Source organism: Theropithecus gelada, chromosome 3 (assembly GCF_003255815.1).
Source record: "Theropithecus gelada isolate Dixy chromosome 3, Tgel_1.0, whole genome shotgun sequence".
NCBI lineage: Eukaryota > Metazoa > Chordata > Mammalia > Primates > Cercopithecidae > Theropithecus > Theropithecus gelada.
Genome location: NC_037670.1, coordinates 163,162,333 through 163,188,257, shown reverse-complemented (window position 1 = coordinate 163,188,257; position 25,925 = coordinate 163,162,333). Strand labels below are relative to the sequence as shown.

Genomic DNA, 25,925 nt, shown 5'->3' with positions numbered 1-25,925 from the left:
ATTTGTACAAAAAAGTCAAGATATTTACAATATTTACTAGCTTTCAGAATAATGGGTTTGTTTCTTATCATTCTCCAAAGGTGATCAATGAGGTCTTCATTATAGTATTACTGTGAATAAATGGATTTTAACATCTTTAATATGGTTCAATTATTTGCAGTCATTAGTCTTTTTGATGTTCAAATTGTTCCATCTTTGGCCAGTGGGCACCTTTTCAATTTTAATATATATATTTTTGAGATGGAGTCTCACCACGCCTGACTAATTTTTGCATTTTTAGTAGAGATGGGGTTTTGCTGTGTTGGCCAGGCTGGTCTCAAACTCTTGGCCTCAAATGATCCTCCTGCCTCAGCCTCCCAAAATGTTGGTATTACAGGTGTGAGGTACTGCGCCCATCCCTCAGTTTTAATTTTGTAATCTTTTATTACGACCCCACGGGTCTTTGATATTGCCCATGCTATAGGCTACGACAAGATGCCCCAGGCTCAGTTTGTACATTTCCTGTCCCTGAGCCAGAATCAGCCGTTTACCTAAGATGCCTGGGTTTATGTTTATTTATTATATATGTTATATAATAATTATATTTGTTAATATATTACATTTGTTAATAATATATATGTTATATAATAATTTCATATCTCTATTTCCAGTTCAAATTAGGCACCTGAGGTGCCTGGGTTTGTTTATATTTATTTATTACATATGTTATATAATATATTTGTCAATATATTATATTTGTTAATATATTTGTTATTATATATGTTATATAACTCATATCTCTACTTCCAGTTCCAAATTAGAATTATACATTTTTTACATAGCTAAATTTGATTTTATATTTATCTTTTTCCTCTTAACAATGAAAACCTGGGTTCCTAACAATATTAATATAATTACTTTCTTCATCCTAAATATGTACTAATATACAACTAATGATACCAATATTATCACTAACAATATCATTAGCAAGAATAGTTTAGGCTTTCTGTTTATCCCACTAGCAATGTACAATTAAATTACTATGTCTTAAAGTTATTTGAAAAAAAAGTCTGTTTAAGCCACTAACTTGATACCCATCTTGTCTTAGTTTTCTTTTGACTTTTAGAGTTAAGAATCCTTTTTAGGCCGGGCGCGGTGGCTCAAGCCTGTAATCCCAGCACTTTGGGAGGCCGAGGCGGGCGGATCACGAGGTCAGGAGATCGAGACCATCCTGGCTAACATGGTGAAACCCCGTCTCTACTAAAAATACAAAAAACTAGCCGGGCGTGGTGGCGGGCGCCTGTAGTCCCAGCTACTCGGAGGCTGAGGCGGGAGAATGGCGTGAATCCGGGAGGCGGAGCTTGCAGTGAGCCGAGATCGCGCCACTGCACTCCAGCCTGGGCGACACAGCGAGACTCCGTCTCAAAAAAAAAAAAAAAAAAAAAGAATCCTTTTTAGGGTTAAATGCAAAAAGGTGAGGTAAAAAGCAGCAGCCGTGCATGGTGGTGGCTCGCCAGTACTCCCAATACTTTGGGAGGCCGAGGCAGGCGGATCACTTGAGGTCAGGAGTTTGGGATCTGCCTGGCCAACATGGTGAAACCCTGTCTCTACTAAAAATACAAAAATTAGCCCAGCGTGGAGGTGGGTGTGTGTAATCTCAGCTACTCAGGAGGCTGAGGGAGGAGAATTGCTTGAACCGGTAGGCAGAGGTTGCAGTGATCCCAGATTGTGCCACTGCACTCCAGCCTGGGTGACAGGGCAAGACTCTGTCTCAAAAAAAAAAAAAAAAAAAAAGCACTTCATCAGTTTGTCAGAATTAAATGACAATGACATGCAAGAAAGCACCCTGGAAACACAGGATCTGCGGAAGTGTGAAGTGCTGCTTTGTGATTGTTTTTCTGTAGCAAAGCCTTCTTCCCTCCCACTCAGAGGATGCTATTGGTTAAATTGCCAAGACCTGCGTCTGGCCCCAGGCTGAAGGTTGGTTACTGGCCTCAGAGTTCTGATTGTCTCATCTGGCCTCTTAATTTAGCTCAATTATCTAATTTAGCCATTTAGTCTCTCCATTTCTCAGGTTCCTTACATGCCAGACAGTGATAAATTATAATTCTTTACAGATCTTCTGTGACGATTAGAGGGAATAATTCATGTATGTAAAGTGTTCAGGATAACAACTAGTGACAAATGCATCCCTAGTATACAGTAATAGTAGTAACAGCTTCCATTTATCAAGCACATCAGTACTTGCCAGGTATGGGGTAAGTGTTTTCTGTGAACTAACTCATTTAATCATCACAACCACCTTGAAAGTTGGGTGCCATTATTATATCATCCCCATTTTAGGAAACCCATTTGAGGAAACTGAGGTGTGCAAAGGGCAAATTCCTCAACGCCACATACCTACAACGTAGTAGAGAAGGCTGGGCACAGTGGTTCACACCTATAATCCCAGCACTTTGGGAAGACGAGGTGGGCGGATCACCTGAGGTCAGGAGTTCGAGACCAGCCTGGAGAACATGGTGACGCCCCCATCTCTACAAAATATACCAAAAAATTAGCCGGGCGTGGTGATGCGTGCCTGTAATCCCAGCTACTCGAGAGGCTGAGGCACTAGAATCACTTGAACCCAGAAGGTGGAGGTTGTAGTGAACTGAGATTGCACCACTGAACTCCAACCTGGGCAATAAAGCAAGACTCCATCTCAATCAATCAATCAATCAAAAGTAGTAGGGGAAAAAAACACTGAGCTGCTTGGTTCCAGAGGCCAGGTGTGAAAGAGGATAAAAATACATACCTCATTCGATTTTTGCGAGGGCTTCGGGAAATTTTGTGTGTAGTATGTCTGGCATACACTAAGTACCCAATAACCGTTATATTTCTTTCCTTCTTCCTTCCCTTGCTTCCCCCAGGGAAGCTGTTTGGGGAACTTGAGCTATTCAGAAGATGGCAACCAAGCCAACTGAGTCCATCACAATCCTCAGCCTTCGGAAGTTGAGCCTGGGGACCGCTGAGCCACAGGTTAAAGGTAAGATTATCATAGAAGTCTGCGGCTCAACCCACTGCTTCACTTTTCACTACCACTGACCCCCCGTATCAACTTGTTTTTATAATAATGGGTTGGCTTTCTGAAGCTGATAGTCCACACGCATTCCCTTCCCTGCAGAAGCAATTTCTTCTACTTTTTCTTTCGTTGTTAGAGCCAAAGACATTCACCATGGAAGATGCAGTGGAGACCATTGGCTTCGGGCGTTTCCACATTGCCCTCTTTCTCATCATGGGCAGCACTGGGGTGAGTGCTCCTTGGAGATGTTGACGAAAAGAGTCAAACTCTGCAAAATAGTTGAAGAGATTTATTCTGAGCCAAATATGAGTGACCATGGCCTGTTACACAGCCCTCAGGAGGTCCTGAGAACATGTGCCCAAGGTGGAGGGGGCACAGATTAGGGAGGCAGGAGACATCAATCAAATACATTTAAGAAATACGTTGGTTTGGTCCAGAAAGGCGGGACAATTCAAATTCAAAACGGGAGTGGTGGGGGAGGGGTGGGCTTCCAGGCTATAGGTAAATTTAAACATTTTCTGGTTGACAATTGGTTGAGTTTGTCTAAAGACCTGGGATCGATAGAAAAGGAGATGTTCAAGTTAAGATAAAAGATTGTAGCCACACGCAGTGGCTTACGCCTGTAATCCCAACACTTTGGGAAGCCGAGGCTGGTGGATCACCTGAGGTCAGGAGTTAGACCAGTCTGGCCAAATGGTGTTGAAACTCCGTTTCTACTAAAAACACAAAAATTAGCTGGGCATGGTGGTGGGTGCCTGTAATCCCAGCTACTCGGGAGGCGCTGAGGCAGGAGAATCGCTTGAACCCAGGAGGCAGAGGTTGCAGTGAGCCAAGATTGTATCACTGCACTCCAGCCTGAATGACAGAGTGAGACTGTGTCTCAAAAAAAAAAATAATAATAATAATATGGAAAAAAAAGATTGCGGATATCAAGGTTCTTTTGAAGTCTTATAGTGGCTGCCCTTAGAGACAACAGATGACAAATGTTTCCTATTCAGACCTTTAAAAGGTGCTAGACTTTTAGTTAATCTCTTCAGGATTGGGAGGGCCTGGAAGAAAAAGATCTAGCTCTGTTAACAGAGATTCTTTAGAGATGCAAATTTTCACCCACAAAGCACAGCTTTGCAAGACTATTTCAAAAATAAGGCAAAGAAATATGTCTTGGGGTAAAATATTTGACTTATTTCTTTTTCACATAATGTTATGCCAGATCGGAAAGTAAGTCACGATATATAGGGTTGATAAAACCCATCTGATGAGAATTTATGGTTTGTAGGGCATGACTCCCCAGACCCCTTAGATAGGAATTTGGGCAAAATAAAAACAATCAGAACTTTAGTCCTCAGAGATTATGAGAGTCTTCAAAGCTAACATCATTGGACACACAGTCTTTTTTCTACTGACCTCCGGCTCTGGGCTCTCCAGTCCAGGGGGTGTAGGGATAAGAAAAACAGCGGGAACCCCATGAGGTGGGTCACCCAAAAATCACTTTCATTCACCTTTGGCAGGTGTTCGGTTATAAGCAGGTGAGCATTTCTGTCTATGTTTTGGGAATTCAATACTCATTTTCAAAAATGATAGAAATTGAGGTATTGGGAAAAAAGGAGAAAACTATGGTTTTATCATACAAAAAATTGAACAACATGGCTCTCAAACATTTTGCGCATAAGAATCACTAGAGACACCTGCCACCTGCTGTAATTACATAGTTTCAGATCCTTTAAGAGGCACTGATGAAGGCTTGTTATTTACTGCTAGGGTTGGAACGTGTCCCTTCCAAAACCCAGGTGATGCCAATGAGCTAGTGTTAAGAGGCGAGGCCTTTAAGAGGTGATTAGGCCGTGAGGACTCCTCCATCGTGAACGGGATTAAGGCCCTTATAAAAGACGCTTCATGCAGCAGGTGTTTCAGCTTTGCCGTTCTGCCCTGTGAGCACAGTAGTTCCTCTGCTCTTGAGGGACACAAGGGAGTAGGTCCTCTCCAGTCCTCTCCAGGCAACAGAACCTGCTGGCACTTTGATCTTGGGCTTCCCAACCTGCAGAACTGTGAGAAAATAAATTTAGATTTCTTATAAATTGCCCAGTCTCAGGCATTTTATGATAGCAGCACAAATGGCCTAAGATATACACCCTAGGCTATTTTGAGGAAAGAAGAGTGATGGCTTCACCCAGAGGCTTTCACAACAGTGGTGATGTCTGTGAACCCACACCACTACTCCCGCTTCCTCCTTTAGTAGGTAAGGTATATGTTAAGAACTCCAGGCCAGGCGTGGTGGCTCATGCCTGTCATCCCAGCACATTGGGAGGCCAAAGCCGGCGGATCACCTGAGGTCAGGAGTCTGAGACCAGCCTGGCCAACATGGTGAAACCCTATTTCTACTAAAAATACAAAAATCAGACAGATGTGGTGGTGTATGTCTGTAATCCCAGCTACTTGGGAGGCTGAGGCAGGAGAATGGCTTGAACCTGGGAGGCGGAGGTTGTAGTGAGCTTAGATTGCGTCACTGCACTCCAGCCTTTGCAACAAAGCAAGACTTTGGGGGTGGGGGGCAGGTAACAAAACTTCATACCCAGATGCATAATGACAATCAGACAGAATGGAAAATCAAAGACCACCCAACGATGGTGTTGGGCCGGAGGGTAAAAATACACAGGAGGGAGGTAAGTGAGAAAACGCTAGAGGGCTCTGACCCTCCCCACGCAGCTAAAAAGTGTAAGAAAGGGTTGTGTGGGCCGGGCGCAGTGGCGCACACCTGTAATCCCAGCAGTTTGGGAGGCCGAGGCGGGTGGATCATCTGAGGTCAGGAGTTTGAGACCAATCTGATCAACATGGTGAACCCTCCTCTACTAAAAATACAAAAAAATTAGCTGGGTATGGTGGCACATGCCTGTAATCCCAGCTACTCAGAAGGCAGAGACAGGAGAATTGCTTGAACCCGGGATATGGAGGTTGCAGTGATGCAAGATCACGCCACTGCACTCCAGCCTGGGCGACACAGCAAGACTCTGTCTCAGGACAAAAAAAAAAAAAAAGTTGTGTGATCTAGAGGTAGCCATGTGAGTTTGACGCATCTTTCATTCAAAAGTATTGCATTCTCAGGCAACAGTCTATTTCTTTTTATTTTTCTTTTTTTTGACATGGGATCTAGCTATATTGCCCAGGCTGGTCTCAAACTCCTCAACTCAAGCAATCCTCCCACCTCAGCCTTCCAAAGTGCTGGGATTGTAGGCTGAGCCACCAAGCCCGGCCTCAGGCAACAGTCTAGTACAAAAAAGAGAAAGGCAAGATGTGTCCTACTCCTACTTTGATGATAACCAATGGTACAATTTAGAAGACTTCCTTACCTGTACAGTGAGGTCTCATAGGCCCCAAATTTTAAAAATTCCACATTTCAAGGGACAAGTAGGTGTGACGAGGTGGAGTTTTCCTATCAACTCTTCTCTGCCTTCGCCCAGAACATCCTGAGGAAGTGAGATGGTCTCTGCTCTTCAAGTGCCTCATAGTTGTGGGAATTCTCCCAGCTCACCAGCTAGGAGGGGCTCTCTGCCAGGCCACCCTCTCCTGTCTCACAAAGGAAGACAGAACTGCTTATGTGGGTGCAGGAACCAGATCTTTTGCCTGGTCTTACGATGGGGTGTTTTGTGAGCAGGATCCTTCCATCAGCATTGACATGTTGACAGTGAGGGGCCCCAGCTCCTCCTGGCCATGGCCCCTCCACCTGTTCAGGCTCTCATTCAGAGGCCTGAACAGGTAGAAGCAGCAGTTGGGTTTCGGGGCCTCATGTGACTGTGTATATAACTGCATCCACAGCAGCTGAGCAGCCTCAGCCTGTGACCAGGACTCCTAAGTCCTGGTCGTCTTGTGTGTGTGTGTGTGTGTTTTGTTGTTGGGTTTTTTTTTTTTTTTTTTTTTTGGAGATGGAGTCTTGCTCTGTTGCCCAGGCTGGAGTGCGGAGACACAATCTTGGCTCACTGCAACCTCTGCCTCCCAGGTTCAAGCGATTCTCCTGCCTTAGTCTCCTGAGTAGCTGGGATTACAGGCATGTGCCACCATGCCCAACTAATTTATTTTGTATTTTTAGTAGAGATAGGGTTTTGCCATGTTGGCTGAGCTGGTCTTGAACTCCTGACCTCAAGTGATCTGCCCGCCTTGGCCTCCCAAAGTGCTGGGATTACAGGCAAGAGCCACCTTGCCCGGCCAGTCCTGGTCGTCTTTAAGACGTTCCCTGAGGTCTAGAGTGAAACTCCTCTGTGTACCCCACTCTGGCTCCCTGCCTGGTCCTTCTCCCCTCAGAGAAGTTCAGTTAGTCAGCTGGCAAGTTTAAGTTCAAAAAGTTTCAGAAGACAGCATCACTGACAGGGACAAGGTTATCAGGAGGAAAAAAAGGGAATTAAAGGAGAAAATGAATTTGGCACATTTTCTGTTGATAACATTGATAGAATATCTGTATGGATTATTATAATGTTTACATTTGTATAACTTGGGAGTCTAAGATGAAATAGGTGGAATGATGTCAGCTAGTGTGTGGGACTTTGAAGTACACATATTATAGTGACTTGTCTCGCCACAAGAGAGCATTATAGTGGTGTTGAGAGTTCAGTTGGCCAGCTGGCAAGTTTAAGTTCAAAAAGTTTCAGAAGTAAGACAGCATAATTATCTCAGAAGAGCTGACCCGGTGGCTCATGTCTGTAATCTGAACACTGTGGAAGGCTGAGGTGGGTGGATCACTTGAGTCCAGGGTTCGAGACCAACCTGGCCAACATGGCAAAACCCCATCGCTACTAAAAATACAAAAATTAGCAGGGCGTGGTACTGCACGCCTACTCGGGAGGGTGAGGCACAAGAATCACTTGCACCCAGGAGGCAGAAGTTGCAGTGAGCTGAGATCGCACCATTGCACTCTAGCCTGGGTGACAGAGCAAGACCCTGTCTACAAATAATAATAATAATCTAAGAAAGTTTGATTTAGTAAACTCATCTTCCTTCAGTAATACAGAACAGCTGGATCCATATTAACCAAATGCCACTCCTCTAAAGGGTTCCAGAAGGAAATAAACCAGTAAGGAATAAAACTCCACCCATTCTGAACTCTCAACACCAAACAAATTCATTTTCTCCTTTAATTCCCTTTTTTTCCTCCTGATAACCTTGTCCCTGTTAGTGATGTCAGTGTTCTTCCCTTCCACCAAACACAAAATCTGTCATCTTTGACTCATCTTTCGTGATCCTGTACCTAACTTTCATCATCTATTTCTAATTATTCCTTCAATTCTTTTCTAGCATCTCCTTCTTTTTCTTGAGAGACAAACTTATCCCTATAACGGATTGCAAGATATAGATAGAGGATAATACTCAAACTTTGTATTGAAAGAAATATTTAGTAGCACTAAGTCTGTTAAAGACACATTTTCTTAGGCTGAGCTCAGTGGCTCATGCCTGTAATCTCAGCACTCTGGGAGACCAAAGTGGGAGGTTCACTTGAGTCTAGGAGTTTCCAGCCTGGGCAACATAGTGAGATCCCATTTCTTCTTCTTTTTTTTTTTTTTTCAAAAAAAAAACTTTCCTGCTGACGAACTCATATTATTTTGTACTCGTTGCTTTATTTTCCAGCTTTCATGAAACTTACTATCCCAGTGTGAGATCAGAGACTGTCTCAAAAATCCATTTGTAAGGCTAGTGCCCTGCAATCTTCACAATCATGAGTACAAAACAACAAAGCTCGTTGATGTGGATGCTGCTGGTTAGCTAGTTTCACCCCTTAGCTATGGGAGTGGCCTTCACACAGCTCCCCCATAGTGCTACCATGCAACTGCATTGGTCAACAAAATCATAAGTGAATACGTTTCACAAATTTTCGGGAACTCTCAAGTTTTTCAAACCATGAAGGTCATATCCATGAAAGCTGAAGTTCTATAGTTCCTTATCCAACTAGCAGTGCTATGTGGGTATACAATAGATGCTCCCTAAATGGGGAAGAAGGACGAAGGGGACAGGACTAGCTAGGATGATGGGTAGGCAGACCTGGGAAGAAGTAATGACAAGCTGGCACTTAGACATGGCATTGTGTCCCTCTTCTTTAAGGTTGTTGAGGCTATGGAGATCATGTTGATAGCTGTTGTGTCTCCTGTCATCCGCTGTGAATGGCAACTGGAGAATTGGCAGGTGGCATTAGTAACCACAGTAAGTACCTGCTTCCTGTGCTGTGAACAAGCTAACTGAGGGCCTGGGCTCCCTTTCCTCCATCCTGCAGGGCTGAGAGCCAAAGGGTGTCTCACCACTTGGTATGTTGGCTTCCAAAACTCAAGGGTTTGCAGGCTGAAACCAGCGTTTGATGTCTTCCTCATCTTTTTCTTTTCCTAGTATGCATAATCCTAAACTGCTTACTATCCACATGAGACATGCAATTCAGAAAGTGATCCCAAAGTCATGGGTTAGTCATAGGTTAAATCAAGTCACTAGAGAAGCTATTTACATGGACCATAGTGACTTTACCAATCACCCTCACTGAATTGTACTGTTACTCCTTCAACTTTTCTCAAAGACCATTAAGAATAGCCTTATGGGCCTGGTGTAGTGGCTCATGCATGCAATCCCAGCATTTGGGAGGCTGAGGCAGGCAGATCACCTGAGGTCAGGAGGTTGAGACCAGCCTGACCAACATGGTGAAACCCTGTCTCTACTAAAAATACAAAAATTAGCAAGATGTGGTGGTGGGTGTCTATAATCCCAGCTACTTGGGAGGCTGAGGCAGTAGAATTGCTTGCATCTGGGAGGAGGAGGAGGTTAGAGTGAGCTGAGATCACACCATTGTGCTCCAGCCTGGGTGACAAGAGTGAAAATCCATCTCAAAAAAGAAAAAACAGCCTTATGAGTTGCACATCAAGTTTTGCTACAAAATGGAATTGATGATATCCATCATTCGTTCAAAAAGCATGTGTGTATGCATGTGTGCTGAGAAGACTACAAGGAGTATCACATTTAAATAGTGAGAAAGATGTAGTGATGGGAGGTGAAGTTGCAGAGGTGGGCAGGGCCAGAAGCACCCCACCTGCTAAGCATAAATTCCATTCTATAGCCACTGCTTCCCAACATTGGGCCAAACACATATAAACCCTCCATGCAAAACATATTTGACAAATATACATATTACAGTTTTTCAGATTGCCATTTTGTATAACAAAAATCAACATAATAGCATTATTGACTTCGTAGTCATTATACATTTCTGATTAAATGGGTATGAAAGTACACCTTCTATCATAGAGCTTTGCAAAATATTTATGTTTAATCTTAAAAGAGGCTCCTGATGTATAAGAATGTTGGAAGCCACACTGTGGAGGGTGGAGAGCCATTGGAAGGCTTCAGGGAAGGATGTGGTCAGTTTTCTAAGAACTCCAAGGAGAGAAGGCTGCAGGGTAGAAGGGCAGTGAGGGTGTAACTGCCCTAGGGTTCATCTTACCTAGTGCCCCGATAGAGCCAACTTATCAAGCAGGGGAATTGCAATAGAGAAAGTGTTTAATAGACATAGAGCTGGTTAAACCAGAGGCCAGAATTTTATTATTACTTATATCAGCCTCCCTGAAAATTTGGAGGCAAGGGTTTTTTCAAGATAGTTTGGTTGGCAGGGGGCTAGGGAATGGGTGTTGCTGATTGGTTGGGGATACAATCATAGTGGTGTAGAAAATGGACCTTGTACACAGAGTCTGCTTATGGGTTGTGGGGGCCACAAGACCAGTTGAGTCACAGGTCATGGGTTTGGGTGGAGTTATCCTTTTGTCAAAAGTGCAAAAGTCTGAAAAGACTTCTCAAAAGGCCAATCTTAGGTTCTACATCTGAAAAGACATCTCAAAAGGCCAATCTTGGGTTCTACAATAGTGATGTTATTTCCAGGAGTAATTGGGGAAGTCGCAGATCTTGTGACCTCCAGAACAAAGGCTGGAAAGTGGCCGGTAATCCTTTAAGCCTACATCTTAACAGAATTCAGGGCCCTCATAATCCCAACCTGGTGGCCTTATATTACTTTTATAAAGCTGGTTTAGTTTTGGGGAGAGCTATTATCTAAGCTGTAAACTAAATTTCTTCAAAAGTTAGCTTGACCCATGCCCAGGAACGGCCAAGGGCAGTTTGGAAGTTAAAGCCAAAATGGATTTTGTTAGGTCAGATCTCTTTCACTGTCATAATTTTTTCTCATTATTATAATTTTTGCAAAGATGGTTTCAAATGGGCTGTGGTATAAGTGGTAGAGTGAAGTTCTGTGTTCTGGGATGTAATTAGGAAGTAACATCAGCCAAGGAGGTCAAAGAACCAGCAGATGAGGAGAGAAAGGTTGATTACTTGGGTATTGAAGTTGGTTTTAATGAAGACAGGACTTTGTTGGTGCCAAGGGAAAACTTCCCTTCGCTTTCCAAAGGTTTACTAAAAAATCAACTGACAGAAGGTAGATTCATGGGAGAAAAGGCATCCAAAATTTTATTTTGATGGGCATAGCAGGAAGGAATCACAAGAGTGATTACCGATAACCCAGAGTGGGACAGAAACATATAGCCTTTTTCATAGGGGAGGACGACAGTGGGCAAAGATTCTTTAGAGGGGCAATAAGTCATCAGTGAGAATGAATGGACTAGGGAGGTGAAGGCAGGCATTACAGGAAGGTGAGGGGTGGAACAAAGGTTGTTTTGTTATCCAGGTGATCTCTGGGAGCTGCCCCCAGAGGACTAGGTGAAAAGTCTGGAGCAATGTGATATCCCCAGCCCCTTCTCTTTTCTGGTGGCTGATCTTGGTAATTTGACATGATCCACAGGGAGTGGGTTTAGGATAATTGCGTTCCTTTTTTGTTGTTGTTGTTGTGTTGTTGTTGAAGCAGAGTCTCCCTCTGTTGCCTGGGCTGGAGTGCAGTGGTATGATCATAGCTCACCGCAGCTTTGAACTCCTGGGCTCAAATAACCCTCTTGTCTTAGCTTCCTGAGTAGCTGGGAGGTGGGTCACTACACCTGGCTAATTTGAAGAGGTTGGTTTTTAACTCCTGGCCTCAGGCAATCCTCCTGCCTAGGCCTCTCAAAGTGTTGGGATTACAAACTGAGTTACTGCACCTGGCCCAGTTGCATTCCTTTTGGAACAAAGCTTTCTTGTCAGATAAGGAAACTTCAGAGAGCCCTTCCCTGTGCTTGAGGGCGAAGGAGCAAGACAAGGTTAGAGGGACCTTGATTCTGATGCAGCTGCCTCTATCCTCTCCACATGTCAAAGTGCCAGTCTTTGTTGTATCACTTTCTGGGTCCCAACAACTTAATAGAAAGAAGAACTATGAGCCCAGGTGCTTAAATCCTCACTAAAGGGAGTGTCTGGGAGGTAGGTAGACCATGATGGGTGGAGGAGGACAGTCAGGTGGCAGAGGCCTTGAGGACAAATTCTGTAAGACAGAGCTATTCTGAAACTGGTGGTGGAGAATTCCAGAAGAATTCCTCCTGCCCCCCAAACTTACAAGGCTGTGCTCAAAGGAGTAGCCCCAGAAAGTGACAGAGGAAGGGGATATCCCTGTCACTCACTGCCTTAATCAAATCTTACCTGTGAATTTTAATCTTTGGGGGTGGCACCAGGGAAAATTCCCTCCCTTGAGGAACTGGTTGGAGTTCTTGTCTCAGATAATCCATGGCATTGCCCAGTTGTGTTTCTTTCTGTGTCTTGGAGGCTGGGAAGTTTGGATTCCAGTTGTACGCCCAATCACAGCAGCACATCTTAAAGTCTGCCCTTATTTTTGCTAACCCAAATGAGATACTGTGGCAAAAATCTCAGTCATCTGAGGTTTATTGAGCCAGAGCTTGAGGGTGTGACTGGGAAGAATGCAACAGCCCAGCGGGTTCACTTTGTCGGCTGCCTAGACAGCTGATTTCTCAAGACAGGGGAATTGCAATAGAGAAGGAGTAATTCACACAGAGCCGCTCTGTGGGTGACCGGAGTTGTTTTATTGTTATTCAAATCAGTCTCCCCGAGCATTTGGGGAGCAGAGTTTTTAAGGACAACTTGGTGGATGGGGGAAGGCCAGTGAGTCGAGAGTGCTGATTAGGTGGATCAGAGATGAAATCATAGGGATTTGACATCCTCTTGCGCTGATTGAGTTCCTGAGTGGGTGCCACAAGATCAGAGGACCAGTTTATCAGTCCGGGTGGTACCAGCTGATCCATCAAGTGTACCATCGGCAAAATATCTCAAGCACTCATCTCAGGAACAGTTTAGGGAGGGTCAGAATCTTGTAGCCTCCAGCTGTATGACTCCTAAACCATAATTTCTAATCTTGTGGCTAATTTGTTAGTCCTACAAAGGCAGTCTAGTCCCCAGCCAAGAAGGAGGTTGGTTTTGGGAAACAGCGGTTATCATCTTTGTTTTAAACTATAAAGTAAGCTTCTCCTGTAGCTAGTTCAGCCTACCCCTAGGAATGACCAAGGACAGTTTGGAGGTTAGAAGCAAGATATGGAGTTGGTTAGGTCAGATCTCTTTCACTGACTCAGTTACAATTTTGCAGTGTCGGTTTCAAGAACACCAGTTACGGAAACATCTGTGGCTTGAAGCAGAGGTTTCTGGGCGACTCAGGATTTATATTCTCTTTTAAAGGAAAGAAAGCATGTAAGAAGAGGTGGGTAGCCAGCCAGTGAGGCAAATGGTTCCATTTTTGTGAGATTTTAATTAGTGCCCAGTAAATCTACATTTTATATAAAATGAGGTGAACATTGGAAGAAAAAAGGGAGAGTAAAGGAAGCATCAGTTATGCAGATGTCTCAGGTAGGTGGAAGAATGGTCTCATCTTCTGGGAAGAATGATTCTCATCACTTGGGAAGATGAGCTTGCAATCAACATTATCAGTGTGAAATCTAACAGACAGATGTTAGTTGTAGAAGCTAGACTTAGATTGAAAACCTAAGTTACAATGGACATGTCCTTGCTTTACAGGAGGATATGCATCTTGAAGGGTTTCAAGACCAGCAAAGAATTTTCCATGGGGGGTCTGGCTGATGGATAATACTTTGACATAAGATTGTAAAGCAAGAGCTATTCATTTGGGAAAAGGATGGCCAGTGTTGCATGACTGTCTTCAGGCTTAACCTCCTCATTGGTGTGATGAGTTTGGGGGTCCCGAGATGTTTTATTTTTCCATTATATTATCTTAGTTCCATTTCCTTCATTAAAACTCCTGTTATTAACTTTGGTGCCCTGGTTCCTTTTTGTGCTTTTAAAGCTCTCTAATACTTGTTGTCTCAAAGACCACCAGGATGGCTAAATAATAGAAAGGACAGCTTTATTGGCAATAGTGATTTGCAAGCCTGAAAGAGACAGTCTCCAGTGTGCACTGAAGGTGCTTTCTCTTGGAAGAGGAGAAGGACAGGTTGGGTTTTATGTTTCACAAGGCTGGCATCATACATATTTGGCAGGTTTGGGGGCAAAGCTATACATATTTGTGAGGGGAGCCTACATGCAGACTAGGTAAGCATGTATGTAACATACATCATATGTTCACTTTGGGGAGAGTTTTAGCATTAAAATGAGGTGGAATTTGGCTGTTTATGTCAAAAGGTGAACTACAGAACACAAAAACAGTTTGTGCACTGTCTGTATAAGCTGCTGAAACTGGCCTGAGGTCTGCAGTAGCTTATCCAAAGAGAATGTAAGGCTGGTCCGGTCCTCTGTCCAGTCAGGACCATAGTGGTCTGGGTTGTAAATCAGCTTAATATCTCAGAAAGGAATTCAGAAATCTGCCATGTCCGCCAGGCTCTGAACCCTTGACCTGTAGATAACTTTTGTTTCCTTAACCTTGGGGCCCATCTCGGTTGCTAAAGGGGTGTCTCTTTTGGTGTCTCAGATCATATGCTTTTAGAAAAATTTTTAGAAATCAAGGTTTTTACTTAGACTTGTAATAAAGTGACTCGATTGCTTTCCATTTTCTTCTACATATAAAATACTTTAGAAAGTGTCAACCTAAAATAACAGAGAAGCTCTCCAGCAAAATGAGTTTATTTGGAAAGGAATGACAGGGGATTGCAATCTGGGAATTCCTGTGCTACGGAGAACCATGGCTGGGCCATAGATGTATTTAGGAAGGCAAGGAAAGTCGAGAGTTTCTTAAAGGCAAAATGAGGAAGGCTATATAAGTTATTTTGAAATACTTTTCCCTGGCTACAAGGATCGGTAACAACAGTGGCATCAGTCTGAAGTTGAACAGGCTGGGTATTGTTCTTGCAGAAGCAGTTTGTTTTTGTTTTTGAGATGGGGATGCCACTCTGTTGCTCAGACTGGCCTTGAGCTCCGGGGCTCAAGCGATCAGTGGTCTTTGTGCAACACTGGTTTTCAGAGTCCTTATTACAGTTTCTGTGCTAGGCACGCGTGCCTGAGAGCCCCTCCTCTGTTGCCTACGATCCCATTTTGGTAGGATGTGGCCTAAGTGACTCCATTTTGGTTCTCATGGCTTTCACAAAAGCATTACTTGCCAATCCTTGTATCTTTAGGGTGACCCTATAACTTTGTTTAATTCTAACTGATCTGTACCCCAGTTGGTTTGTATATATGCACATCTTAGTTCCTTGAGAATGCTGGAGAGCCAGGTGTGGCATTTGCACCTGCACTACAAAATTATATTACATGATACCATTTTTTATAGTACATGATACACATGTAAATATGATATTTACAGCTCACATTTCATTGGTTGCATTTGTGCTGTTTCCTAACGGTGCCTACAGAGGCTCCTTCCAGCAGGTACACAATCTTCCTCACTAGGCCATCACAGCTCAGAAGACTTCTCTCTAAGCAACTGAACTCTCCCAAGTCCAGACTGTTTCCTGCTTTGGGCTCCTCCCATCCTCCTGTCTTGGTTTAGCCTCTCTGACTCTGACTCTGTTCCTGAGCTTACTGGGAACAATTGTGCTAAACGGAAGGGCCAGGCTAATGAGCAACATTGTCATTGTCTCCCAGGCCCCCCAACTCCATTTTCTAAGCAGTTGTTAATTGAAAAAACTAAAGAATTATGGGGCTATGATGGCCCTTGTGTTTTGTAAGAGTCATGCTGAAGAAACACCTTATGTGCTGCTTAAATCAAACAGTGGAGTCATGTTTTGTATTAAAGACAAGCACCTGCAGAAAAGAGCTCACCCTAGGGAGGCGGGGTGGGGGTGGGGGTGGGGAAGGGATAGAGCGTTGGGGGTGGGGAAGGGATAGAGCGTGGGGGTGGGGAAGGGATAGAGTGTGGGGGGGAAGAGTCGAGGGTGGGGGTGGTTGGGGGAAGGGTCGGGGTGGTTTGGGGAAGGGTCGGGGGAGGGGGTCGGGGAGAAGTGTCAGGGGTCCCGGGAAAGGGCGGGGATGGGGGGAAGTGTCGGGGGAAGGGTCGAAGGTGGGCGTGGGAGTGAAGGGTTGAACAGCAGGGGTGGGGGTAAGGAAGGGTCGAGCGCAGGGCTGTTGGGGGAAGGGTGAGGGTTGTAGGGGAAGGGTAGAGGGCGGGGGGAGGGGGGAAGGGTCGAGTGCCGGAGTGGCAGAGGAGGAAAAGCTGGGGGTGAGCAGGAGGACGTGCGGGGGAGGGGGAAAGCGCGCGCGAGAGGATCAGGCGCGCATGGCACACCCCTGGAGGATCAGGGGCGCTGGAGGGTTAGAGCGCGCTTGATGGAAGATCAGGGGCGCTGGAGGGTCAGGGGCGCGCTCGACGGAGGGTCAGGGACGCTGGAGAGTTAGGCGCGCCCGATGGAGGATCAGGGGTGCTGGAGGATTAGGCGCGCGTCCGGTGGAGGGTCAGGGGCGTGCCTGATGGAGGATTAAAGGCGCTGGAGCGTTAGGCGCGCGCCTAATGGAAGATTATGAGAGCTCGAGGGTTAGGCGCGAGCCCGATAAAGAGTCAGGGGCGTGCCCGATGGAGGATTAGGGGCGCTGGAGGGTTAGGCGCCCGCCTGCTGGAGGATACGGGGTGCCAGAGGGTTAGGCGCGCGCCCGATGGGTCACAGGCGTGCCCAATGGAGGATTACGGGCGTTGGAGGGTTAGGCGCGCGCCCGATGAAGGGTCAGGGGCATGCCCGATGGAGGATTAGGGGTGCTGGACGGTTAGGCACGCGCCGGATGGGGGCTCAAGGGCGTTGGAGGGATAGGCGCGCCCCCGATGGGGGCTCACGGGCGCTGGAGGGATAGGCGCGCGCCCGACGGGGGCTCAGGCGCGCTAGGTGGGGCGAGTGAGGGAGGGAGGACGTCTTCCGGGTAGAGGGTGGGGGAGGGAGGAGGTAGGGGAGGGTGCACAAGAAAGGGGCGCCTCTGAGGATCCGGGCGAGGGAGGGAGGGAGAGGGAGAGCCGGAGCCCCAGTGAGCAGACGGGTTTCTGTCTCTGCAGTCTAACAGGGTTACGGAACATTTCTGTCCTAGAAAGTGTAGCGCTCAGGGCCCAGTCGTGGCTTTTGTCGTGAAAGAATATATATGATGAACACATGGTTCCGTGTGGGAGAACTGCATTTCAGTCTTTCCTCCAAAGAGTGAGGGGAAGGAGAAAAGAAGCAGAACAGCGACAGCGAAAGGGAAACAGGGCTGTTTCTGGTTTGTTTTGTTTTCCCCTAGAAATGCGAGCTAACAGCATTCCTTTGCTTGCCCTGGAGGCCGTCAGTCAGGGCTGCAGTGAAGCCTGAACTTCTTGAAGGCAGGAAAATAAGGAGCCCAGAGGCGCAGACAGCAGTTGACGACTCAGGCCAAGTTATAATAAATAAAACCCTAGTGTCAAATCCCAGGTCCTTGAATTTTATCAGGGGAGGACAGGCCATTGTGAGAACAAGTAAGGAAAAGAAGTAGGTTTATCTTAGGACTTATATATGTTCTGAAGAGTTTTTTAAATGAGCGATTGGACGTGGCGGTTAAAGTTATGTTTATCTGTAATAACATAAAGGGAGACTGCTTCTAGTGGCCCCCATTTTTGTATTGAATAAGGCAGCGCATGAACGGACAGTTTTAAAAATTATAGTGGAAATTCACAAGTACACGTCTGAACAGAGTGGAGCCGAAGCCGCCCTCTAGCAACAGGTGGGCGGCAGCTCAGAGGACCCCGTTTCCACCTGAGGCAGTGTCTCCCTTGTTAGGCTCCCGCCAACAGGGATCATAAAAGCCTGCCTCCGAAATTCTGAACATGAAGGGCCTCAGGGGCAAGCAAGTGCTTTGTGAAACCCTGTTCTTCAAATTAACTTCCATCCTTCACATATTTCCAGCCTACATCTAGTGAAAATGGCTAATGGGGTAAAGTAACATCTAAAACCTGCTTAGAGAACCGTTTTGTCTCGCTCCCACTTGCAGATGGTGTTTTTTGGCTACATGGTTTTCAGTATCCTCTTTGGCCTCCTGGCTGACAGATATGGCCGCTGGAAGGTAGGTGAGCCCTCACAGTAGCATCTGGAGTAGTCTTTCATGTATTCTTTTGGGGCAACCTTATCACTGTTTCTCTTTAGTAGGCATCTCCCTCCCAATACCCAAGATAGAAAATGCAGATATTCCCTCCCTAATGGAACATTCCAGGCTTATCTTCTGGACATTTTTCTCAGGGTACCTGTGCCTGCGGCTGTTCCTCTGCAGTCCAGGTGTGGAGTGAAAGGAGATGCAGGTATTATAGAGTTCTAAGAAATCTCTACCAAGAAGGACTAAAGGAATGAAGGCCGCTAAGTGGCTCTATTTGAACTTTTAAAGGTTGGGACTTAGAAGCAGTCATGGCTTGGTTAGATGCCTCCACCATGTCCAGTTTACTGTGATGGGTTGAGAACAGATAGTGGCTCTGATATCTGATATCAGTGGGGGCACACATCTGTTCTCCATTTATCCGTAAATTCACTTCTAATGAGTTAATAAGGGGAATGGAAGAGGCCCCTTTTGCCCTTCAGAGCAGCCCTGTTGGGAGGTTTTTTTCCTTTGGTTTTTGTTTAAGTGACTAGTCCACTGCTGCAGCGGCAAACTCAGAAGAAGCTGTTCTTTCAGGGAGACAACTACGTGCCATGAATGAATGTCCATAAAGTCTCTAGCCCCCCAGAGCACCCAAGTGGGTTCGGAGGGAGCAAGTCTCCCTTAACTTTGGGGCGAGAAAACTCACCCTCAGGCACCTATCTGTTTGAGACTAGCAGGAGCTGGTCACAAATGAGAAGACAAGTCCAAATTACAATCAGTGGGAAACAGACGCAAGTTTTAAAGCCTGTGATGGAATTTTAGGACAAGAAAAAGTCAAACCACTAGTGCTGGATGGCCAAGACCGTAAGCCAAACCTGCTCTCATGAGGCAGAGGCTGAGAAAACAGAAGTCCTCTGCGGAGCCATTCGCCTGAATGTCCTGTCCAGGGACAGAAGTGGAAGCCCTTGCTCTTAAATGAGAGAGTTTATAAAGAAGCCCCCCAAACTCTGGACCTCAACCTAAAGGAAAGGAGGGCCAGATTCAGAAAGACTCACCCTTCGCCCCCAGTGAAATCTCTGGAGTTAGGGGAACACCGTGGGTTCGTGCAGTAAGTTCAGGAGGAGACTGTGGGTAATTGGGGGGGTAAAGGGTGGTATTGCTCTGAACCCTGCCAGCTATGCCAGCAATATTGACCTAAAGGAAGAAACAGAGGCAAAATTAATTTAAGTAGGGAGTTTATTTGGACCAAGATTGAGGATTGCAGCCCAGAAGTCATACAGTCCAGTTGCCCTGAATATATGCTCTGATTAGCAGCAGTGACAACTGGTTTTTTTAAAGGAGGGGAGAAAAGAATTTGGGGGCACTTCCTAAGTTATTTACTAATAATTTACATTGGTTCATTAAAATGGTAAGCTATCAGCTGATTCTACATCACTCTTTGTGTCACAAAATCTAAAAACATGGAGATAATGGATGAACGTCACATTGTGCAACTTGTGGTTAACATTTTAGGTGATTTATCAGCTAGTCTGGAAACTACAGGGAAGGTAAGAAAAACAAAATGCCTTTATACAATTACCCTGGGCATGGGTGCGGGAATGTGACTGGAGTCGCATGCTCCTGTGTCTCTGGACCTGATAAATTCTGCATACCTCACATTCCTCAGACTGCTCTGAGCCGCTTTTCTTTCTCAAGTTGATGGATGTACGGAGTTAAAACATATTAGAATGAGGACATTTGCAGGTATAAACATAAGCAGCTACACATTTAGCTCACATTGGTATAACTTTGAAACTAGCTACTTGCTCGAAGTCACGTACCTACTAAGATTAGACATCAAGACATAAATTACGTCTTCTGGTTACAAACCCAGGTCTGTCTTTTCTATTTGCTTGATTTCTGGTGAAATCTTCTCTAAGCATAAACACAAATGGAGGAACCTCAAAGGAAAACATTAATAGAATTGGCTGTATGTTTTAAAGTACATGAAATAAATATCATAGATTCTTGTAAATTTGAAAACACAAGTATCTCAGAAAGCACAAAAAAGGCATTTTATAAAAGAAATACAAATTGTCAAGAAACCTTGAAAAAACATTAAAGCACAAGAGTTATCAAAAACAAAATACATAGTAAGATATAATTTTTCCTTATCAAATATGTAAGGAACTTTTTCCTTAAAGAGTCCTGCACCGTTGAAATGGACATTTTCATGCCTTGCAAGTATATAGACACCCTTATTATGTACCCTATTGGTGTTATTATATCATTATTATTATATAATATTATTAAACCCTATTGGTATGATTTTTTCTGACCATCAGCTTGGCAGTATGAATCAGGAACCTTGAAAATATTCTGCTAACCTGAACATTTGTCTTCCAGAAATCTAGCTTGCTAAAGATATCAGAGAGGGCATAACGACTTATGCAGATATCATCCCAGCTTATTTTAATAATGAGAAGATCTGAAACAACTTTAACAGTAGAGCAAGGTCTTATGTATTATATTACATGTATGAAAGTACATCTTTCCACTGCAATATTTACAGCCATTAACACTTTGTTTTCTCTTACAAACAGAGAAGATAAAACAGTGTTAAGAATATTTTCTCTGGGTTGGACAATCAATGGTGATTTCAATTTTTACGTTTTCTTTTTTCTTCTGTATTGTTTACTATGAACTTATATGATCCTTATAATTAAAGAAAAAGCAAATACCTTAAACGTTCTCCTTGTACTCCTCCCAACATACTGCCTCGTTCTGTCCCCAACAGCCCTGTGAGTAGGAAGGACACGTTTTTGCCTTTTGATGTCCAAGTTCAGGGACCTGCCACCCGTGAGGGTGGGCACAGCAGGGTAGTTTTAAAGAACGGTCTGAACTTGGTAGGTCTGGGCTTCCAGACAGTAGAGTGGCATGGATTGTATTGTTGGATGATTGTGAAGACCATTGGGCTGGCTATTGATTAGGTCCTCAGAGAAGCAACTATCAGAATGGAAACAGAAAATCGCCTTCAGATGTTAGGGCTTCTTCCCTCCCCGCATTGAGGCAGGTCCCATTCACGTGTTCTGTTGTTTCAGATTCTTCTCATCTCGTTCCTGTGGGGAGCCTATTTCTCCTTGCTGACCTCGTTTGCTCCTTCGTACGTCTGGTTTGTCTTCCTGCGGACGATGGTGGGCTGTGGTGTGTCCGGCCACTCACAGGGGTAAATATGTCACCTAGAGGGCCTGAGACAGAAACGTGTACCCCTGCAGGTCCTGATGCACACACCGCACTTAACGGACCAAAAGCATTGTGAACCCAGCATATCTGAGACAGGTTTTGGTCCATTTAGAAAGTTTATTTTTGCCAAAGTTAAGGATGTGGCCATGACACAGCCTCAGGAGGCCCTGAGGACACATGCACAAGGTGGTCGGGGTAGAGCTTGTTTTATGCATTTTAGGGAGACGTAATACATCAATTAATACATGTAAGATTGACATTGGTTCCATCTGGAAGGGCAGGACAACTCAAAGGGTGGGGGGCTTCCAGACCACAGGTAGATGTAAATCCAGACCACAGGTAGCTGTAAACATATGACTTTTTTTTTTTTTTGAGATAGAGTCTTTCTCTGTTGCCCAGGCTGGAGTGCAATGGCACAATCTCAGTTTGCTGCAACCTCTGCCTCCTGGGTTCAAGCAATTCTCCTGCCTCAGCCTCCAAGTAGCTGGGATTACAGATGCCTGCCACCATGCCTGGCTAATTCTTTGTATTTTTAGTAGAGATGGGGTTTTGCCATGTTGGCCAGGCTAGTCTTGAACTCCTGACCTCAGGTAATCCACCTGCCTTGGCCTCCCAAAGTGCTAGGATTACAGGTATGAGTCACCATGCCCGGCTGATCTAAACATATTCTGATGGCATTGGTTGAAAGAGTTGTCAGTAGAAAAGAATGTCTAGTTTAAGACATTCTGGTCTCCACAACCAAGGTTTTATCATGCAAATGAAGCCTCCAGGTAGCCAGCTTCAGAGAAAATAGATTGTAAATGTTTCTTACCGACTTAAGGTCTGCGTTGATGTTAATACTGGAAAGGTGTAATGAGGCATGTCCGACCGCACTTCCTGTCGTGGCCTGAACCAGTCTTTCAGGTTAAATTTTAGAGTATCCTGGCTGAGGAGGGAATCCATTCAGATGGTGGTGGTTGGGAGGTGAATGGGGGCGGGGGGACGGGATGCTTCAAATTTTATTTCCGATTTACAGCATTAATAAGTTACAGATGTATGGAAGTCACTTGTGCAAATTCAGTTTGAGCTTTGTTTGGTTTTTAGTGATAGCTGCTTATTTAATGCTCCAGCAGGAGCAATTTTCTCCTTAAAATGATGCTTGATGGTGAGGCTAACAGAGTGCTAGATCAAGCATGTGTTCGTTTTTTCATAAGGTTATTCATTGTTTTGTAGATGTGTAATATTTTGTTACAGTAAATGCTAATGAAAAGTGCCATATTGGGCCGGGCGCGGTGGCTCAAGCCTGTAATCCCAGCACTTTGGGAGGCCTAGACGGGCGGATCACGAGGTCAGGAGATCGAGACCATCCTGGCTAACACGGTGAAACCTCGTCTCTACTAAAAATACAAAAAAACTAGCCGGGCGAGGTGGCAGGCGCCTGTAGTCCCAGCTGCTTGGGAGGCTGAGGCAGGAGAATGGCGTAAACCCGGGAGGCGGAGCTTGCAGTGAGCTGAGATCCGGCCACTGCACTCCAGCCTGGGTGGCAGAGCCAGACTCCGTCTCAATAAAAAAAAAAAAAAAAAAGAAAAGTGCCATATTAGGTAACAAAAATGTCAACCCAGGCTGGGCACTGTGGCTCGCGCCTGTAATCTGAGCACTTTGGGAGACTGAGGCAGATCCCTTGAGCCCAGGAGTTCAAGACCAGCCTGAGCAACATAGTGAGACCCTCTCTCTTCAAAAAAAAAATTTTTTTTGAAGTCAATCCAAACATCATTTATTAATTTCTTAAATTTGTTGGAAGAGTTTAGTTTGACCATAAGCCCCTGTAACATTTAGGAGTAACTATTTTTAAGTACTATCACCCTATGATTGAAGACTCCTCTTGTAAAAGGGAGGGGGGGAATATGTCAGATGGGATCGAACTAGAGTGACTCCATCTTGAATAGGGACTGGGTAAAATGAGGCTGAGACCTGCTGGACCGCATTCTCAGGAGGTTAGGCGTTCCTAGTCACAGGAAGAGATAGGAGATCAGCAGGAGTACTTTCACAAGATACAGGTCACAAGAGACCCGGCTGATAAAACAAGGTGTGGTAAAGAAACCGGCCTAAACCCACTAAAACCAAGATGGCGACCAAAGCGAGCTCTGGTTGTCTTCACTGCTTTTTATACTCTAATGATAATGTATTAGCATGCCAAAAGACACTCCTACTGGTGCCAGGCAGCTTGCAAATGCATGGCAATGTCCAGAAATTACCCTAAATGGCCTAAAATAGGGAAGAACCCTCAGTTGCAGGAATTCCCCACCCCTTGAATTAACAGAGCCCCTTGGGCTCTTCTCTTCTTGGTGCCTTGGAGCAGGTTATTCTTAAAATATTTTAGGAGATGTCAAAGCACTTAATTACTGCCTTCATGTGTTAGAGAAAGAATTGTTCTTCCCTGGGGCATACTGTAAACTTTGAGCTTTGAAGCCCTAAAGGAGTAGAAGCTAAGTAAAAATGTAAAACATTCCCCAGGAAACAGCTCAATAAATACGTTTAAATCCCCAAATTCTGGCTAATAACAGCAGCAGAGAAGAGCAATTAGAAAACTGATGGAATATGTTTCCATTTATTCTATTCACAAAGAAAATATGTACTTAATTAGAAACTTGTGCCTTGACTGTCCTCATGAATTGAGAGAACTATTTACCTTCGCTTGGGTGTATTTTCATTTGCCAATATGTTTTAGAAAAGAGAATCAGGCTGAGTGCAGTGGCTCACCCCCGTAATCCCAGCCCTTTAGGAAGCCGAGGTGCAACAGTTGCTTGAGGCCAGGATTGGCAATATAGCAAGATCCCATCTCTACAAAAAATTAAAAAATCAACCAGGTGTGGTGGTGAGCACCTGTAATCCCAGCCACTTGGGAGGCTGAGGTGAGAGGATCTCTTGAGCCCAGGAGTGTGAGGCTGCAGTGAGCTGTGATCAAACCACCGTACTCCAACCTAGGAGACAGCCAGACTTTGTCTCATAAATAAATAAATAAATAAGAAAAGGGAATCAGGCTTGGGAAAACATTTTGCCAGTGCTTCCCTTGGCAAAACAGATAAGGCTTATATTTCTTTCTTTTTTTTTTTTTTCTTTTTGAGATGGAGTTTTTCTCTTGTTGCCCAGGCTGGAATGCCATGGCACAATAACGGCTCCTCACAACCTCCACCTCCTGGGTTCAAGTGATTCTCCTGCCTCAGGCTCCTGAGTAACTGGGACTACAGGCATGCGCCACCACACCTGGCTAATTTTGTATTTTTAGCAGAAACGGGGTTTTTCCATGTTGTCCAGGCTGGTCTTGAACTCCCGACCTCAGGTGATCCACCCACCTCGGCTTCCCAAAGTGCTGGGATTATAGGTGTGAGCTACCGCACCCGGGCAGGCTTACATTTCTTAAGTGTTAGAAGGTTTCAAGTATTGGGAGTAAAGATGTAAACTCAGGAGCAGCTGTCAGTTTAGTTCTTAGTGTTAGCTGTCAGTTTAGTTCTTAGTGTTCTCTTATGTGGATATTAGCTGTCACAATTCTCTTCTGATATATAATCGACATCTATGCTTTTGAATTCTTTATCCCTGTGACAAGAAAAACTGATTATTTTTTAAAAGATTATTTAGTTTTTTTAAAACAAAATTGTGCTTTTTCCCGCTTCCTGTTTAGGTTAATCATAAAGACTGAATTTTTGCCCACGAAATACCGAGGCTATATGTTACCCTTGTCTCAGGTAAGGCAACATAGGAGTTCTACCTGCCTTTGGCATCCTATGGGATATGATGTACATACAGGCATACCTTGGAAATATTGCTGGTTTGGTACCAGATGGCGGCAATTAAGCGAGTGTCAGAAGAAAGTGAGTCACACGACCTTTTTGGTTTCTCAGTGTGTGTAAATGTTATGTTTACACTATACTAAAGTTTAGTAAGTGTGCAATAGCATCATGTCTAAAAAGCAAGCTACACACCTTAATTTTAAAATACTTGATTGCTGATAAATTCTAATGATCTCCTGAGACTTTAGAGGGTCATAATCTTTTTGCTGGTAGAAGGTCTTGCCTCAGTGTTGATGGCTGCTGGCTGATCAGGGTGGTGGTTGCTGAACATTGGGGTGGTTGTGGCAATTCCCTAAACAAAGATAACAATGAAGTTTGCCACATCAATGGACTTATTTTCCTGAATGATTTCTCTGTAGGATGCAATGCTGTTTGATAGCATTCGACCCACAGTAGAGAAACTCTTTCAAAATTGCAGTCAGTTCTCCCAAACTGTGCCACTGCCTTATCAACTAAGTTTATGA

General features: G+C 44.6%; 1 protein-coding gene across 1 annotated transcript in view; it reads left to right on the top strand.

The window, feature by feature from the left end:
- The first annotated feature begins 2,922 nt into the window (after positions 1-2,922).
- Positions 2,923-25,925, top strand: part of SVOPL (SVOP like) — an 80,641-nt gene continuing 57,638 nt past the window's right edge. Inside the window, exons 1-6 of the mRNA XM_025381088.1 lie at positions 2,923-3,004; positions 3,177-3,268; positions 9,122-9,220; positions 18,335-18,406; positions 21,493-21,617; positions 25,293-25,356. Of these exons, the coding sequence (XP_025236873.1) occupies positions 2,923-3,004; positions 3,177-3,268; positions 9,122-9,220; positions 18,335-18,406; positions 21,493-21,617; positions 25,293-25,356 (534 nt within the window). The remainder of the gene's footprint in view (positions 3,005-3,176; positions 3,269-9,121; positions 9,221-18,334; positions 18,407-21,492; positions 21,618-25,292; positions 25,357-25,925) is intronic.